Raw genomic sequence first — 18,254 nt, forward strand, 5'->3', positions numbered from 1 at the left:
ACAACCGACCATTGGAAGTGATGGCGGATAGCGGAGCTGCTTTTACCTGTGTTCGGCCTGAAGATGCTACACATCTCCCTATGTCCAATCAACTAATTAGGACAGGGATTTGAGGGAGTGAAACAGTTGATTACTCTTACGGAACCAATTGAGCTCTGCTATAAAAATCAGAAAATTACAATACCCATACTGGTATCAGAACATACACCTATTGCATTGTTGGGAAGAGATGCATTGTGTAAGTTGAACTGTACAATAAAATGTACACCAGACGGCTGTCTGGTAGAAGTGCCAAAGGAAAACGTTTACCAATTGTTGATGATGACAGAGATGGATTCTTCTACAGTATTCTGGATTGGAAATCTCAGTGAAGATTTTTTGAAGCATGCTAAGATATGGGAGAAATCTATTGTGGCAAATATGCCAGATGCGAGGCTTCCGGAATATCAATTTCATTGTACGCTCAAGTATTTCAAGAATGCTGCCCAATCGAACTCAGAGGAATGGTTGAGTCATCAACCAAAGAAAGTTCAACTCAGCTCATGTTGAATAATTTTAGGACCACAAGGAGCAGCTATGAAGATAAATACAGACGATTATCTGGATAAAGAATTGGAGATTGAGAAGAGTGTGCCACATGTGACCTTGTTGGTTTCTGAAGGCTATGAGCAAAAGCTGTATGGATGACACATGAATCTATTTGCAGTGTGAAGATGGATTCAGACCCTATGAAAGAGGAGATGTTGCAACAAGTTCCAGAATGTTTGTGGTCTCAACGTAGTACCGATATTGGAATCATCCCAATTGAGGTGAAAGTTGAACTTCGACCAGGAGCCACACCTCCTTGGAAGAATCAGTATCCATTGAAAGATGCTACTGGTCTTTGGAGAAACCATGAGGGTTTGATAGTAGCGCCTCTAGACCTATTAGGTCTGATGATTTAGGAAGCTATGGGTTAGCTCATGTTGCAAGGGGGGAGGTTAGGAGAAAGATCACAAAGGAGTATGGTTTTTGGGAACCATATTTGCTTGAACAGGTTGACTATGTCATAGGCAGGTGGACAATCTGTCTGAAAAATAATGTTTACAGGGGTGTGACTGTTATTCTTGGTTACATTCCTACACCAAGAGGTGCATAGGATGTCCAACTAAGCGAAAAGATGCTCAATCGGTTGCCAAGTTCTTGTGTAAAGAAGTCATAAGCAGGTGGGGTCTTCCCGATCAAATATCCTCAAATTAGTGGGAGAGAGTTTTGTGGATAAATCAGTGAAATGGTTTTTGAAAAAGTTAGGAAAAAAGTCAGACTAAAAAAGTTAGGAAAACTAGGGTTGAAGTAACTCTAGGACAGTCAGCTCAGCTCCCATGTAAGTGCACGAGAGAGAACAGTGGTGAAGGGAAATTTAGAGTTCAGTGGGAAGATAGATATGGCAGGAGTTTAGATCTGTTAGGAGCAGTTGCATTGAGAAAGTATGCGTTGCTGAATGATAAGAGAAGAATGAAGATTGAGGGTGATTGCAGTCTCTATGTGTACAATTCCCAGCAGGAGGATCAAGGTGATTATAAATGTATTTTTTATAATCAACAGTTTGAAAGTGAGGGATTAGAGTTGGGACTGAGAGTTAATGTAGTGACACTAGTGGTGATAGATGGAAATATAAGTAAAGAGTTCAAAGCTTTAGGGAAAATAGATGAATCAACAACAATGACATCAACACTTCAGCCTATTACAACAACAGTGAGAAGCAATTCAACTCTTTCAACATTGACAGTTATTAAAGCTATAAATGTATCACATTTGATTATAATGGAGCCAATCGCTCCAACACCAATTTTAGAGGAAAAGACTGTCATTAGGGTTAGGATGGGTGGTACAGCTCATCTTCCTTGTAGATGTGAGACATGGAGTGGGGGTGGTGACTTATTTTGCGTAATGTTACATGGAAAGATCAGGGAGAATATATGTGTACTTATTTAGTGCAAGCGCTCAGCTGGTAGAGCACGGCGCTTGTAACGCCAAGGTAGTGGGTTCGATCCCCGGGACCACCCATACACAAAAAAATAAAATGTATGCACGCATGACTGTAAGTCGCTTTGGATAAAAGCGTCTGCTAAATGGCATATTATTATATTATATTATTAAAATTTGTTCCTGTTAAGAATTATTGGTTAAAAGGCTATGTAACTCGTAAGGTGACGCTTATGATGGAAGATTTAAAGTCTGTTGAAGCTTCCACAGTCACCAAAGGAGTTCAGGAGAAGTATATTACAGTAGCCACTCCAACAGTAAATAATACACAGAGGACATCTGTCACTTTCCCACTGGAAATAATTAAGAGTGTTAATACATCAACTAAAGCAACTATTTTAACAGTAACTTTGAAAGAGATTAATGTTACGACGGCAATAACAAATTTAGGAAATGTGACACAGACACCAACAACAACTTTTCTGAAACTAAAGGATGTCGTAAGAGTGACTCAGGAGTTTATGATACGGATGGAGAGTGCTGTGAATGGTAGTAAGGATAGTGTTGAAATAGGAGAGCAGATGGTAGTAGAGAATGATGTAGATTCATCTGAAATAGTGAAGAATAGTTATTATGGAGGTACAGGATGAGTTCTTTGATTTTGATGGAAGACAAGAAGATATATCTGATCAATACCGCTCGTTAGGGAAGAGAGAAACTAAATGGAAGGCATATGGATTTGATTCTTCTGTTTTGCAAATTAAAGATGGATGGGCAGGTAGGAATCTATGGTTCCAGCAGTTAACTCATTCTGTAAGATCAGTGAGGAATCTTGAGGGTCCACGTCTGTTGAGAATTCCAGCACCAGGCACATGGGGTTCAATCTTAGAGACGGTGGCTTAACCTCTATCATGTACGTGTCAATCTTATGCTTTATCATGGCTGTTGTATCAGCAACAACCATTAACAGATACAATAATGTCGTTGTCGAAGCATTTGTTTAGGCCTAGGTTTAAGTGTTCTTGGTTAAATGAATTACCCTATGTGAATTTGTTAGATCGGAAGGAAAATCAGTTAACAGCGATTCCTGAAGCATTGGAGGTGAAACCCGTGAGGGCTAAAAGCTGTTTTTGTTCAAATAAAACATATGATGGAAAGGGTATGTTTATGGGAATATCAGATTGTGATGATTATATGATGACTTTGGGTAAGCATGAATGTAAGGTTAGCAATGAGAAATATAATGTAACTTTTTATGTTCCAGTTAGTAAGAAGAGCAGGACTTTGATGGTGAAAGATCAGCTTTTGCCTGGTAATGTGACTATTGGGAAATTTAGAGATATTTGGTGGGTTTGTGGTGATAAAGCATTTATATATTCTTACCCTATGGATGGACAGGATGTTGTTACATGTCGATGTTGAAGCTTCCATATGAGGTTTTTACCATTAAAAGAGGGGAAGCACCGGACACAGATAAATCTGATTCTAGGTTTGGAAATAGGGTGAAAAGAGACATGGCGAAGTTTCATAGTCTGGAAGCCTACCATTGGAGGATAAGTCTAGGAGAGAAGTGGGGACTTGGACTTTTTCCATGGTATGGTGTAACATTTTTGGCAGATCACATTGATAGTATTACCTATACTTTGCAGGGTTTTGCAAATGAAACGATAAGAGGGTTTAACCTTCTGTCAAATACTCAAAGAAGTCACAGACTGACGCTGTTGAAACATGACATGGCTCTTGACTATATTTTAGTAAAACAAGGTGGCTTATGTTTGGCTATGAACTTGACGGGGGATGATTGTTATACTTTGATTCCCGATAGTTCCGATAATATCACTAGTGTTATAGATGCATTGAAGAATATAAGGGATGCGTTTGGTAGATCTGAAGGAGCTGGATGGTCAGCGAAGGCTTGGTTGCAAGATCAGTTAGGCCCAGTGGGAGCAGTGATAGTTCAGATTTTAGTAGCAGCTCTTATAGCACTGTGTGTGATGTTTTGCTTTTGTACTTTGTTATTGACTTTTGGGAAGGCTATGATATTGAGATGGGTTGGAGTTGTGATGCCTGGAGAAAACACTCAGATGCAGTTGTTAACTGTTACTGATCTAGATGGAGATGAACAAGTGGGACTGGATGGAGTATTAATGGATAGATATCCATTTTGAATATCCGATCATTTTTCACATGTTTTTACATATTATTGTGATAGTTAGTATTTTGTGATGAATCAAAGGGGGGAAATGGAATGTGATTCATTTTATATATCATTTTTATATTATTGTTGATATTGATGTTTTAATTTGCATGTGTTGTTTTGCAAAATATACTGGTTAGTGTTTTCTTTTCTTCCAGAAGCATATGGGGGAATGTGTAGAGGGGATTCAAATACTCAAACATGGACAATATGAATGGACTGGAGGAAGTGGAACAAGGAAGGTGTGGAAATGTTCAGATTCCATCATCGACGTTGCATTGAAAGTCGACACTGCTGAGGAGATGCAGTGTAGTGGACTACATTCCAGTGTCTGCAATGATATATAGACATATTTGCATGTGTAATACATAATTTGTGTCATATTCTTTCTGTATAAATTTTTTAAGAATGATATTTGCTGTGGTTGGGTACATGTGGGGATCTCAGATGTTTTTGTTTATTTCGTGGATGCTTAGGGATATTGGGTCTAGGCAGGGACAGAGAGAATCCACAGGAGGGTCCGATTGTCACGGTTCAGACAGACGACCAGAGGACCACAATTGCGTCACACCAGAAAGTTTATTAAACTTAAGGGAAAAGGGAAGTAGGGAGTGAATGAAGGCTCCAGGGGTAACAGGGATCCCGTCCAATGTGCTGGGTCTGTGCCCCCCCCCAGTGGCAGCGATGCGTCCTATGAAGCCGGTGGTGGGTGGTCCAGAAGTCCTGGGGGGGGGAGACACAGACACAACAGGGCGGAATGAAACAAGGCAGCAGTACAGTTCAAGGGAAATCCAAAATACGTAGTAGCAAGGCAGAAGGCTGGTCAGAGTTACCGGGATTGAAGAGTAGTCAGGAGTCGTAATGGCAGAAGCAGGTCTGGATCTCCTGAGGCAGAAGAGTATCCAAAAAACAGGCAGGTCCGGGGTCACAAAACCAGGGTGAGCCAGAAGCGCGAGCAAACAGGTTCCGGGTGTGAGCTTTGCAGACGATCTGACACCGGAGAGCTGAAAGACAGGGCCTTAAATACTGGGAGAGGTAGTGGGTAATGCAGCGCAGCTGGCAGAGTAATTAGAGCAGAGCAGAGCAGGGACAGGTGGAGCTAGTTAGGCTGAGTAGAGAGAGTGGTGAGCAGAGTGGAAGAAAATTAAGGTGGTAACCCGGTGGCGTGAGAGGCCCATGACAGAACCCCCCCCCAAGGGACGGCCCCAGAAGTCCCAAGAGCAACACCACGCCGGGCGGGAGGAGGGGAGCCGGAGGAGGGCTAGAACTCCTCCGAACGGTCCGAGTGAACGTCCTCATCCTCGGAGGAAGCCGGAGGGCCGTGGTCGGGAGATGGGACAGGTCCCGAGACAGGATCAGGCACAGGACAGGAAGCCGAGCGGGCAGGACGGTTAGGGACCCCTCTGGGGCGGCCCCTACGGATTGCAGGTTGATCAGGATGCCGTTGGTGGAAAGCGGTGATGAGAGTCCTATCCACAATCCGACTAGCTGGCACCCAGGTCCTTTCCTCAGGTCCATAGCCCTCCCAGTCAATGAGGTACTGGAGACCCCTACCCCTCCGTCTGGACCGAAGCAGGCGGCGGACGGTGTAAACCAGACCACCATCGACGAGCCGTGGAGGAGGAGGACCAGGCGCAGCAGGGACCAGCGGACTCTCATGGATGGGCTTAATCTTAGACACATGGAAAGTGGGGTGCACCCTCAGGGAATTAGGCAGTTGGAGCCGGACAGCAGTTGGGCTAATCACTCTTATGATAGGGAATGGGCCAATGAACCGAGGTGCCAGCTTCTGCGACTCCACCCTGAGTGGCAGGTTCTTCGATGACAACCACACCCTTTGACCAACATGGTAGGTGGGAGCAGGAATTCTCCGACGGTTGGCCCCGGTAGTGTAGCTGGCAACGGATCTGAGGAGTGTGGCTCGGGCTTGTGACCAGGTGCGGCGACATCGACGGGCAAAAGCAAGTGCAGATGGGCAAGTAACCTCCTCTTCCTGGCTGGCAAATAGAGGAGGCTGGTATCCATAAACACATTGGAAAGGGGACATACCGATGGCAGAGCAGGTCAGAGAATTGTGTGCGTACTCCACCCATGTCAATTGCTGCGACCAGGAGTGGGGGTTGCGTGAAGTCATGCATCGCAGTGCCTTCTCGAGCTCCTGATTAGCCCGCTCTGACTGCCCATTGGATTGGGGATGGAATCCGGAAGTCAGACTGACTGTGGCTCCCAGCAGGTGACAGAACTCCTTCCAAAAAGCGGAGGAGAATTGTGGACCACGGTCAGAAACTACATCCTTTGGCAGTCCGTGGATCCGGAAGACGTGTTCCAGGACCACCTGGGCGGTCTCCTTGGCGGTTGGGAGCTTGGGGAGGGGAATGAAGTGTGCCATCTTGCTGAAACGGTCAACGATGGTGAGAATGACGGTCATGCCACTTGAAGGGGGCAGCCCCGTGACAAAGTCAAGGGCGATGTGAGACCAGGGACGTCTGGGCACAGGCAGGGGCTGCAGCAATCCGGCTGGGGGCTGGCAGGACGACTTGTGTTGGTTGCAGATGGGGCAGGCTTGGACGAATTCCCGTACATCCTTCCTCAGAGAGGGCCACCAGAACCTCTGGGCGAGCAGGTTGTAAGTGCGGGTGGAGCCAGGGTGACAAGCTAGGCGGGAGTCATGTCCCCACTGAACGACCTGGGACCTCAGGTCTTCGGGGACAAAAAGGCGGTCAGCTGGGCAAGTGCTGGGACCTGGCTGGTTACGGAGAGCCTCCAGCACCTGTTCCTCAACAGCCCAGGTCAGAGCTGCAACGATGCAGGGACTTGGCAGAATCGACACAGGGTCCTTGGAGGGGGTGTCATCCTTCTGGAATTGACGGGAGAGGGCGTCTGGCTTGGTGTTGCGTGATCCAGGCCGGTATGACAGAGTGAAATTAAACCTGGTGAAGAACAGGGCCCAGCGGGACTGCCTGGAGTTCAACCGTTTGGCCGTGCGGATGTACTCCAAGTTCTTATGATCGGTCCAAACGAGAAATGGAATGGTGGACCCCTCCAGCCAGTGACGCCACTCCTCCAAGGCAAGCTTCACAGCCAGCAGCTCACGGTTCCCTATGTCGTAATTGCACTCAGAGGGGGACAACCGACGTGAGAAAAAGGCACAGGGATGGAGCTTCCTATCCTCCGCAGCCCACTGAGAAATCACAGCACCAACTCCCACATCCGAGGCGTCCACCTCCACAATGAATTGCCGGTCCACATCAGGCATCTGGAGGATGGGAGCGGAGGTGAACCTCACCTTGAGGGTACTGAAGGCTTTGTCGGCTGCTGGGGTCCAGGTGAAGGGTTGCTTGGTGCTGGTTAGAGCAGTGAGAGGGGCAGCAACGGTACTGTAGTTCCGGATAAACTTCCTATAGAAGTTAGCAAACCCCAGAAACTGTTGCAGCTTCTTTCTGTTCTCCGGAACTGGCCATGAAGTGACTGCTGATACTTTGGCAGGATCCATTTGGATACTTCCCTCTGCCACTATGTACCCCAGGAAGGCCACTGTCTTGACGTGAAACTCACATTTCTCTGCCTTGGCGTAGAGGGAATTCTCCAGAAGACGATGAAGGACTTGCTGGACATGGCGGGTGTGTTCAGACAGGTTTCTGGAGTAGATTAAGATGTCATCCAGGTAAACGAAGACAAACTTGTTTAACATGTCCCGCAGTACATCATTCACTAGAGCCTGGAACACAGCAGGAGCATTGGTGAGGCCAAAAGGCATAACCAGATACTCGTAGTGGCCTGTTGGTGTATTGAATGCGGTTTTCCATTCATCTCCCTCCCGGATCCGCACTAGGTGGTAAGCGTTTCTGAGATCCAACTTGGTAAAAACAGTGGCTCCCTGGAGCAACTCAAAAGCAGAGGTGAGCAGAGGCAGAGGGTAACGGTTTTTCACTGTGATGTCGTTGAGTCCCCTGTAGTCGATGCAGGGGCGAAGAGATCCGTCCTTCTTCCCCACAAAGAAGAAGCCAGCACCAGCAGGAGATGAAGATGAACGGATTAATCCTGCGGACAGAGAGCCATTGATGTAGTCCTCCATGGACTTTCTTTCAGGAGCAGACAACGAATAAAGACGACCCTTTGGAGGAGCTGTTCCAGGGAGGAGGTCGATGGCACAGTCGTACGGTCGGTGAGGGGGCAGAGATGTGGCTCTTGCTTTGTTAAACACCTCTCTGAGACCATGGTAGCATTCTGGGACATTGGAGAGGTCAGGAGCGGAGTTAGTAGGTACTGGCCGAGGGGGTAGTGCGGCAGCAAGCAGGCAGGTTCGGTGGCAGTCCTCTCCCCACTCCCTGATCACCCCGGTCACCCAGTCGAGCTGAGGGTTGTGCCGGCGGAGCCATGGGTAACCCAGGATGAGGGGTTGGCCTGGAGAGGGGAGCAGGTGAAACTGGATAGTTTCTTGATGGTTTCCGGACAGACCCATCGAGACCGGGGCCGTGACATGAGTGACCGATCCGAGTAAGTGTCCGTCCAGTGCCCGGGCAGGAATAGGAGGTGTCAAACGGAGGTTCTCCAGTCCCAGTTGGCGTGCCAGCTTGATGTCCATTATGTTGGCTTCGGCGCCAGAATCCACCAGAGCAGCCAGGGTGTGAGTTGAGTCAGAGAGGCGGAGGTGAACTTGCAGCAGGGGTTTGCGGTCGGAGGACTGGATGGTCATTGAACTCAACCGGACTCCCCCTATGCCCGGTGAGCTTCGGCCCTTTAAAGGGCAGGTTACCACACGATGTCCATCACCTCCACAATAGAGGCAGAGGTTTGAGGTGAAGCGGCGCTGGCGCTCTGCAGGAGTGAGAGAGGCTCGCCCAATCTCCATAGGCTCAGACTGATCAAGCTGACCTGGGTGAGTGGCAGTAGATGACAGGAGCCCAGTCGGATCTCTCCGAATGCCGGTAGTAGGTGGACCTTGGCGCCCCCTCTCACGACGACGGGTCTGTATCCTTCTGTCGATCCTGACAGTCAGTGCGATGGCTTCATCAAGAGTGGAAGGCAGTTCATGGGAGACCAACTCGTCCTTGATATAGTCAGCCAAACTATGGAAGAACGCGTCCACCAACGATGGTGTGTTCCAAGAACTTCGTCTAGCCAGGGTTCGGAAGTCGATGGAATGGTCTGCGACTGTACGTCTGCCTTGTCGAATACTGAACAGTTCACGAGACGCCTCTGCGGTGGGTGAATCCAGGTCAAACACCTTCAGCATCTCCTCAGCAAACAGGTCGAAGGTTGCACATGCGGGGGTTTGACGTTCGAACTCTGCTGTTCCCCAGAGTCGAGCTCGGCCCGTCAGGTGAGTGATGGCATACCCAACTTTAGCCCCCTCCGTGGCGAAGGTCCTTGGCTGCAAGGAGAACTGAAGTCGGCAGCTAGTCAGGAATGGCCGGACCTGGGTTGAATCGCCGTTGAACCGCTCGGGGTTTCCAATCTTGGGTTCCGGAGCAGCGGCTGCAATGACCGGGGCAGGTAACTCGGGGGCAGGGCTGGTGGGCAGACGGGCTGGGGTAAGGTTGGTGAGGAGTTGAATGATCATGGCGAGTTGTTGTTGCTGCTGCTGGAACTGCTGCTCATGCTCATCGGTTTCCATGTCGGGGAAAGTGTGCGCTGAGTCCATAATGGTCAGATCGTACTGTCACGGTTCAGACAGACGACCAGAGGACCACAATTGCGTCACACCAGAAAGTTTATTAAACTTAAGGGAAAAGGGAAGTAGGGAGTGAATGAAGGCTCCAGGGGTAACAGGGATCCCGTCCAATGTGCTGGGTCTGTGCCCCCCCCAGTGGCAGCGATGCGTCCTATGAAGCCGGTGGTGGGTGGTCCAGAAGTCCTGGGGGGGGGAGACACAGACACAACAGGGCGGAATGAAACAAGGCAGCAGTACAGTTCAAGGGAAATCCAAAATACGTAGTAGCAAGGCAGAAGGCTGGTCAGAGTTACCGGGATTGAAGAGTAGTCAGGAGTCGTAATGGCAGAAGCAGGTCTGGATCTCCTGAGGCAGAAGAGTATCCAAAAAACAGGCAGGTCCGGGGTCACAAAACCAGGGTGAGCCAGAAGCGCGAGCAAACAGGTTCCGGGTGTGAGCTTTGCAGACGATCTGACACCGGAGAGCTGAAAGACAGGGCCTTAAATACTGGGAGAGGTAGTGGGTAATGCAGCGCAGCTGGCAGAGTAATTAGAGCAGAGCAGAGCAGGGACAGGTGGAGCTAGTTAGGCTGAGTAGAGAGAGTGGTGAGCAGAGTGGAAGAAAATTAAGGTGGTAACCCGGTGGAGTGAGAGGCCCATGACACCGATGGGTCGACCAGCCTGAATGTGGGCATTTTTTGATTGTATTTTGTTTTCTGAGGCTTTCATGTGTATTCAATTGTATTACATTTTTACATTTACGTCATTTAGCAGACGCTCTTATCCAGAGCGACTTACAAATAGGTGCATTCACCTTATAGCCAGTGGGATAACCACTTTACAATGTTTTTTTTGTTTTTTTTGGGGGGGGGGGGGGGTTGGAGTAAAGGGGGGGGTGGGGGTAGAAGGATTACTTTATCCTATCCCAGGTATTCCTTAAAGAGGTGGGGTTTCAAATGTCTCCGGAAGGTGGTGAGTGACTCTGCTGTCCTGGCGTCGTGAGGGAGCTTGTTCCACCATTGGGGTGCCAGAGCAGCGAACAGTTTTGACTGGGCTGAGCGGGAACTATGCTTCCGCAGAGGTAGGGGAGCCTTGATAAAGATTTATGAATTGATCTGGAGTACTTAAGTGGTCGCCTGGGGCACTGCTCTACTATCATAACAACCACCCTTACTGTTCTACTATCATAACAGTGGTGGATGTTACTACTACTGATATACTATCATAACAACCACTACTACTAGTGTTCTACTATCATAACAACCACTACTACTACTGCTCTAGTATCATAACAACCACTACTACTACTGCTCTACTATCATAACAATCACCACTACTACTGCTCTACTATGATAACATCCACCACTACTACTGATCTACTATCATAACAACCACTACTACCGCTCTACTACCATCCATCCAACCACCACTACTACTGCTCTACTATCATAACAACGACTACTACTGTTCTACTATCATAACAACCACCACTACTACTGCTCTACTATCACAACAACCACTACTACTGCTATACTATCATAACAATCACTACTACTGCTCTACTGTCATACAACAACCACTACTACTACTGTTCTACTATCATAACAACGACTACTACTACTGCTCTACTATCATAACAAACATCAGTACTACTGATCTACTATCATAACAACCACCCTTACTGCTCTACTATCATAACAACCACTACTACTACTGCTCTACTATCATAACAACCACTACTACTACTGCTCTACTATGATAACAACCAGCACTACTACTGCTCTACTATCATAACAACCACTACTACTACTACTCTACTATCATAACAACCACTACTACTACTGTTCTACTATCATAACAACCACCACTACTACTGCTCTACTATCATAACAACCGAGTGGTGCAGTGGTCTAAGGCTGTGCCACTAGAGATCCTGGTTCGAATCCAGGCTCTGTCGTGGCCGCGACCGGGAGACCCATGGGGCGGCACACAATTGGCCCAGCGTCGTCCAGGGTATGGGAGGTAATGGCCGGCAGGGATGTAGCTCAGTTGGTAGAGCATGGCGTTTGCAACGCCAGAGTTGCGGGTTCGATTCCCACGGGGGGCCAGTATGAAAAAATAAAACAATTATAATGTATGCACTCACTAACTGTAAGTCGCTCTGGATAAGAGTGTCTGCTAAATGACTAAAATGAAAATGTAAAATTTACTACTACTGTTCTACTATCATAACAACCACTACTACTACAGTTCTACTATCGTAACAACCACCACTACTACTGCTCTACTATCATAACAACCACCCTTACTGTTCTACTATCATAACAACCAGTACTACTACTGATATACTATCATAACAACCACTACTACTACTGTTCTACTATCATAACAAACTATCATAACAACCACTACTACTACAGTTCTACTATCATAACAACCACTACCACTACTGCTCTACTATCATAACAACCACTACTGCTCTACTATCATAACAATCACTACTACTACTGATATACTATCATAACAATCACCACTACTACTGCTCTACTATCATAACAACCACTACTACTGTTCTACTATCATAACATCCACCACTACTACTGTTCTACTATCATAACAACCACTACAGTACTACTACTGTTCTACTATCATAACAACCACTACTACTGTTCTACTATCATAACAACCACTACTACTACTGTTCTACTATCATAACATCCACCACTACTACTGCTCTACTATCATAACAACCACCACTACTACTGCTCTACTATCATAACAACCTCCACTACTACTAGTGTTCTACTATCATAACAACCACCACTACTACTGCTCTACTATCATAACAACCACTACAGTACTACTACTTTTCTACTATCATAACAACCACTACTACTACTGCTCTACTATCATAACAACCACCACTACTACTGCTCTACTATCATAACAACCACCACTACTACTAGTGTTCTACTATCATAACAACCACTACTACTACTGCTCTACTATCATAACAACCACCACTACTACTGCTCTACTATCATAACAACCACCACTACTACTAGTGTTCTACTATCATAACAACCACCACTACTACTGCTCTACTATCATAACAACCACCACTACTACTGCTCTACTATCATAACATCCACTACTACTACTGCTCTACTATCATAACAACCACTACAGTACTACTACTGTTTTACTATCATAACAACCACCAGTGTTGCTACAGCAGTTACTACTACTACTACTACTACTGTCCAGGGTTATAGTGCCAAGTCTATTTTAATTGCATCACTTCGGGATATTAATTGAAATTCAAGCCATGGAGTTGAAAAGTCCTCATAGTATTGTCTGACTGAATTGAAATGGAACTGACCCTGCTATTCTAATGACCTCTCTACTACCTCCTATGTTGTCGTTGCTTAAATCATGCCGGCCCAGTCAGCTGTGATTTGACTAATGGGACTTCTGTTGAACATCATTAGCCATTTAGCCAGAGCCCACAGCTACAGCAACAGATGGACCAGGGCATATTGGAACGCAACAACAGACACAGGTACCTGTTTAAAGCTGCCTTCTCAAAGAGAAGACGAGAATCTTTAGAAAAATCACCGCTCCAATGCGCTTTCTGTGCCTTTTTTCCACTTGACTTTGAGTGTGTCTGTTCAGGCTTGACCTTCACCAATGACAAATTGATATGGTTAACTGCCATATTGATACACAATGACACGGAATAGGAAAAGCTTTTCCCCCTTCCACAGGTAGACAGCAGACATAGTGGTACACACACACGTCCCTCCAAACAAAACCCATTTTCTAAGCTCTGTCTCATCCCTGGGGATTTCTCTCCACTTGACTCAGAGTGACTCTGCTCTCTCTCTCTCTCTCTCTCTCTCTCTCTCTCTCTCTCTCTCTCTCTCTCTCTCTCTCTATCTCTCTCTCTCTCTCTCTCTCTCTCTCTCCTTTTTCTCCCTCCTTCAGACCATAGCTGTAGACTGTTTATGTTTAGATGGCAGCCTTCTCTCTCCGCGCCTCCAGCCAGCTCCAACCAGCTCCAGCCTGACCTACTTGGCAGGTGAGGTCAGGTAGAGCTGGCGCTGTCACCACACAGATGGCATGTTCCAACGAGGCGGTTTTAGGGAAAACATGGGCAGTAGAGGCTAGGGGCAATTCTGTCAAACTGCCACCCGTGACATCATGCCAGACATGTCCACAGACGTGTGGGTACATGGTAGCTGCCTGGGCAGCAAAGTATATATAATCCCCTGTTTCTATCAAACCCTAGACAAAACAACCAACTGCTTCTCAAATCATATACAAACTACAGCTTATATCAAACATTTCACAAATACTGCTTGTATCAAATCCTATACAAACTACTGCTTATACCAAACCTTATACAAACTCATACTGCTTGTATCAAACCCTATGCAAACTACTGCTTATACATTTACGTCATTTAGCAGACGCTCACCAAACCTTATACAAACTACTACTGCTTGTAGGCAACACTCAAAAGGAGAAAGGAAACCTTTGTGCACTGCAGAGGTGCTGGTTGTGGAGAGATCAATAAGATCTCAAAGAGTCACACATTGTGCAATCATTATCCAGAAATTTTTTAGATAGATGCTATAGATCTCACATGAGGCCGTGTGTAACGACACAACTATTACAGTTCATCAAATCATCGGTCAGTATCTCTCCTTCTGAATGAAGTTATGACATGACATAACATAAACTGATATAAGAAGAATAATGGTATAGAACAGAGCGTCAGAATGGATGTTGAGAAGCGGCCCTTAAGGAAACGTGAATGTGAGAAACATCTCCTATCCTCTAGGAATTAATCCTCTTCTTTAGTAATCCCCACATACAGTATAATACCTTACTATTAGCAGATCCATCCTCACTTAACACTTCCTGTTCCTAGAGCCCTCCACCATACAGCACCATTGTTCAGCCTGAGGTACACAGAGGTAAGAGCAAGGGCATGCTCCACCAACAAATCAAATAAATAAAAGCAACAACAAATAAAACCTGTTAATGCAGGTCTGAACGCTCCGTTTCCCATGCATAGACTGTTTCCCACGTGGTCCCAGGATGTTATTTAATAGATCTTGGCACCAAATTGGCATTATCAGTGTGTAAGCAGCTAAAGCGCAGTGTGCCAGAGGCAGCTAAAGGGCTTTGTCCGCCACGCCATGAGCAAAGCCGATTTAAAAAATGAGTAAAGCCAAACAAGGAGCATCCGATTGAGACAATACAGTGTGTGTGTGTGTGTGTGTTTGTGTTTGTGTGCGTGTGTCTGTGTGAGGCAGCCTGTAAAAATGACAATTAAGCATTAGTGTTTTGACAGCCTCTGCTAAAAACAGCCTTTCTCTCTATTACAGGCTAAATCTCTCTTTCTCTCTAATCCCCTACATTGGAAATAGACAATGGACAAACATAGTGTTATAATAACACCCTATCAGAATTCAATTATTGAATTATCTGGCTCACTATGTCATCTCTATTTCTACTGAAATGTGTGTCTCTCCTATTCCTTTAGTTTTAGTCAGTCTGTCCGTTTCATCCATTATTTCTTGCAGTCCGTTTCTGTCCTTCCCTCTCTCTGTCTCTTTGTGTCTCTCTGTCTCGCTCTGTTCCTCAGCTTATCTGTAATGACTATAAAACTGTCGCAGTACAAGTTGTGATGATCCCTCCAAACAACACTGACACACACAAACTAAATCTTTCCTTTCATCAGATGGAAGAGAGCGAGAGAAAAAAGAGAGAGGAGGAAGAGAGGAAGGTATATCAAAAGAGATTCTCAAAAATAGTCTGAAGTGCTGCTCCTAATGCCTGAAAGCCATAGTACAACATCCCTCATTCTTCAGGCCTCATCCCCTGTTCAAGATCCTTCATTCCTCAGGCCTCATCCCCTGTTCAAGATCTCTCATTCCTCAGGCCTCATCCCCTGTTCAAGATCCCTCATTCCTATGGCCCCAACCCCAGTTCAAGATCCCTCATTCCTATGCCCCCATCCCCAGTTCAAGATCCTTCATTCCTATGCCCCCATCCCCAGTTCAAGATCCCTCATTCCTATGGCCCCATCCCCTGTTCAAGATCCCTCATTCCTATGGCCCCATCCCCTGTTCAAGATCCCTCATTCCTATGGCCCCATCACCTGTTCAAGATCCCTCATTCCTATGGCCCCATCCCCAGTTCAAGATACCTCATTCCTATGGCCCCATCCCCTGTTCAAGATCCCTCATTCCTATGCCCCCATCCCCAGTTCAAGATCCCTCATTCCTATGGCCCCATCCCCTGTTCAAGATCCCTCATTCCTATGGCCCCATCCCCAGTTCAAGATCCCTCATTCCTATGCCCCCATCCCCAGTTCAAGATCCCTCATTCCTATGGCCCCATCAGACAAGTCATCACCATCTCCCCCCAACAGCACCCCACCATATTCCCTCAGCCAGTCCCAATTCACTCCCTCCCCCTTCCCCTTGGCCCTAACCCTCCAATATTCGCAGATCTGTAAGGTGGAAGCAATATGGTGGAAGCTCTACCACTAAACTGCTGATACCTATCCAGACCTTACAGATCTGCAAACATCAAATGGTTAGGACCAAGGGGTAGGTGTAGGGAGTCTTGCCTTATCCCTTACCCTTTGCCCTTTGACCTCCATCTCCCACTTTCTCCTCCCCCCTCCTTTTTACCCCCTACCACCCCTTAGACCTTCCCCAAGTCTCCCCTCACTCTCTACATCCTTGCCCTCCCTCCCTCCTTCCTCCTCCCCTGTCCTCACCGTCTCCCTCCCTCCTTCCTCCTCCCCTCCTCCCCTGTCCTCACCGTCTCCCACCAGCTGCAGCAGGGCCAGGTCGAGGGGGCGTTTCCAGCGGGAGTTCTTGTGCAGGGCGATACCGTAGCCTGTGGTGGCAAATACCTTCCCAGAGCCTATGGTCATCACCTTTGACAAGCAAACATCAATTCAATCAATCAATCAAGCAAGCAACTAATCACTCACTCAATCACTTACTCACTCCCTCACTCAACCAATCAACCAAGCAATACATCACATTTTTGTATTGCTATTTTCACAAACGCAATGTTCACAAAGTGACAGCAATCCGCTATCTAGCTGACAATAATAAACTATAAAGAAGTAAATAAATAGAATAAATAAAGTCAAACTTGTCTGGTCATCACCTTACAACCCTCGTCTTTCCTGGCCATGTAGTTCAACACAGCCGCATCGTAGATAAAGGCATCCAACTTCCTGTAGAGAGAGCGAGGGAGTGAAAGAGTTAATAGAACAGAGGGATAGGGGTAGAGAAAGAGAAAGGCAAGAGTTGAGAGAGTGAGAGAGATCTGAAGTTAGGACGAGAGAGGGGGAGGAGAGAGAAAGGGAGAAAGTGCCAAAGAGAGTGAGAGAGATCTGAAGTTAGGACGAGAGAGGGGGAGGAGAGAGAAAGGGAGAAAGTGCCAAAGAGAGTGAAAAGTGAAGAGAGTGAAAGAGAGAGGGGATGGAAGGTGGAGAGAGAAGGATTTATATAGTACTGTGAGAAAAGAGATGGGAGGAGAGAAAGAGAGAGGGAAAGAAGATTTACACACTTCAGGGGGAAAAGACACATGGGGGAGAGAGATAGAGAGTGATGAGGATTATAACGTTTAAGCACAGACACACCGAGAGAACACACAGGGGAGGAAATAACCAGAGAGAGAGCGGGAGAGAGAGAGAGAGAGAGGGAGGGGGGGGGGCATATATTAAAGAAAGGAAAGGAAAAAATGATGGAGAGATAAAGAGAGAGGCTGAGGTGGAGCGAAAGAGAGAGAGAGAAGAGGGGTGAGAGAGGAAGACAGAGGGAGCGACAGAGAGCATCTCATTCCCAGCACATTAACAGTGTACTATAAATGGGGTGGCGAGGCAATAGGGGGAGAGATGATGACAGGGGCTTAGTGACAGTAAACTGTAAGGATTATCCAACCCACCAGACATATGATGCAGATTTAACAAGAGAGGAAGAGAGGATAGGGGAAAAGAGGAGAGGGATGCAGAGAGAATGAGAGGAGAGGGTAGAGGGGAGAGATGGAGAGAGGAGAGGAGAGAGAGTAGAGGAGAGAGATGGAGAGAGAAGGATAGGAGAGGGGAGAGGAGAGAGATGGAGAGAGGAGAGAGTAGAGGAGAGAGATGGAGAGAGAAGGAGAGGAGAGGGTAGAGGGGAGAGATGGAGAGAGGAGAGGAGAGAGATGGAGAGAGGAGAGAGTAGAGGAGAGAGATGGAGAGAGAAGGAGAGGAGAGGGTAGAGGGGAGAGATGGAGAGAGTAGAGGAGAGAGATGGAGAGAGGAGAGGAGAGAGTAGAGGAGAGAGATGGAGAGAGAAGGAGAGGAGAGGGTAGAGGGGAGAGATGGAGAGATGGAGAAAGTAGGAGAGGAGAGAGTGGTGGA

At 46.8% G+C, this 18,254-nt stretch overlaps 1 protein-coding gene across 1 annotated transcript in view; it reads right to left on the reverse strand.

Annotated features, from left to right (window-relative positions):
• Positions 1–18,254, reverse strand: part of LOC311107845 (uncharacterized protein) — a gene marked incomplete at both ends in the record, with an annotated part of 38,094 nt that overhangs the window by 19,490 nt on the left and 350 nt on the right. Inside the window, 2 exons of the mRNA XM_084150411.1 lie at positions 16,658–16,775; positions 17,015–17,084. Of these exons, the coding sequence (XP_084006537.1) occupies positions 16,658–16,775; positions 17,015–17,084 (188 nt within the window). The remainder of the gene's footprint in view (positions 1–16,657; positions 16,776–17,014; positions 17,085–18,254) is intronic.

The sequence above is a fragment of the Coregonus lavaretus genome, assembly GCF_964263955.1.
Source record: "Coregonus lavaretus genome assembly, chromosome: 3".
Classification (NCBI taxonomy): Eukaryota; Metazoa; Chordata; class Actinopteri; order Salmoniformes; family Salmonidae; genus Coregonus; species Coregonus lavaretus.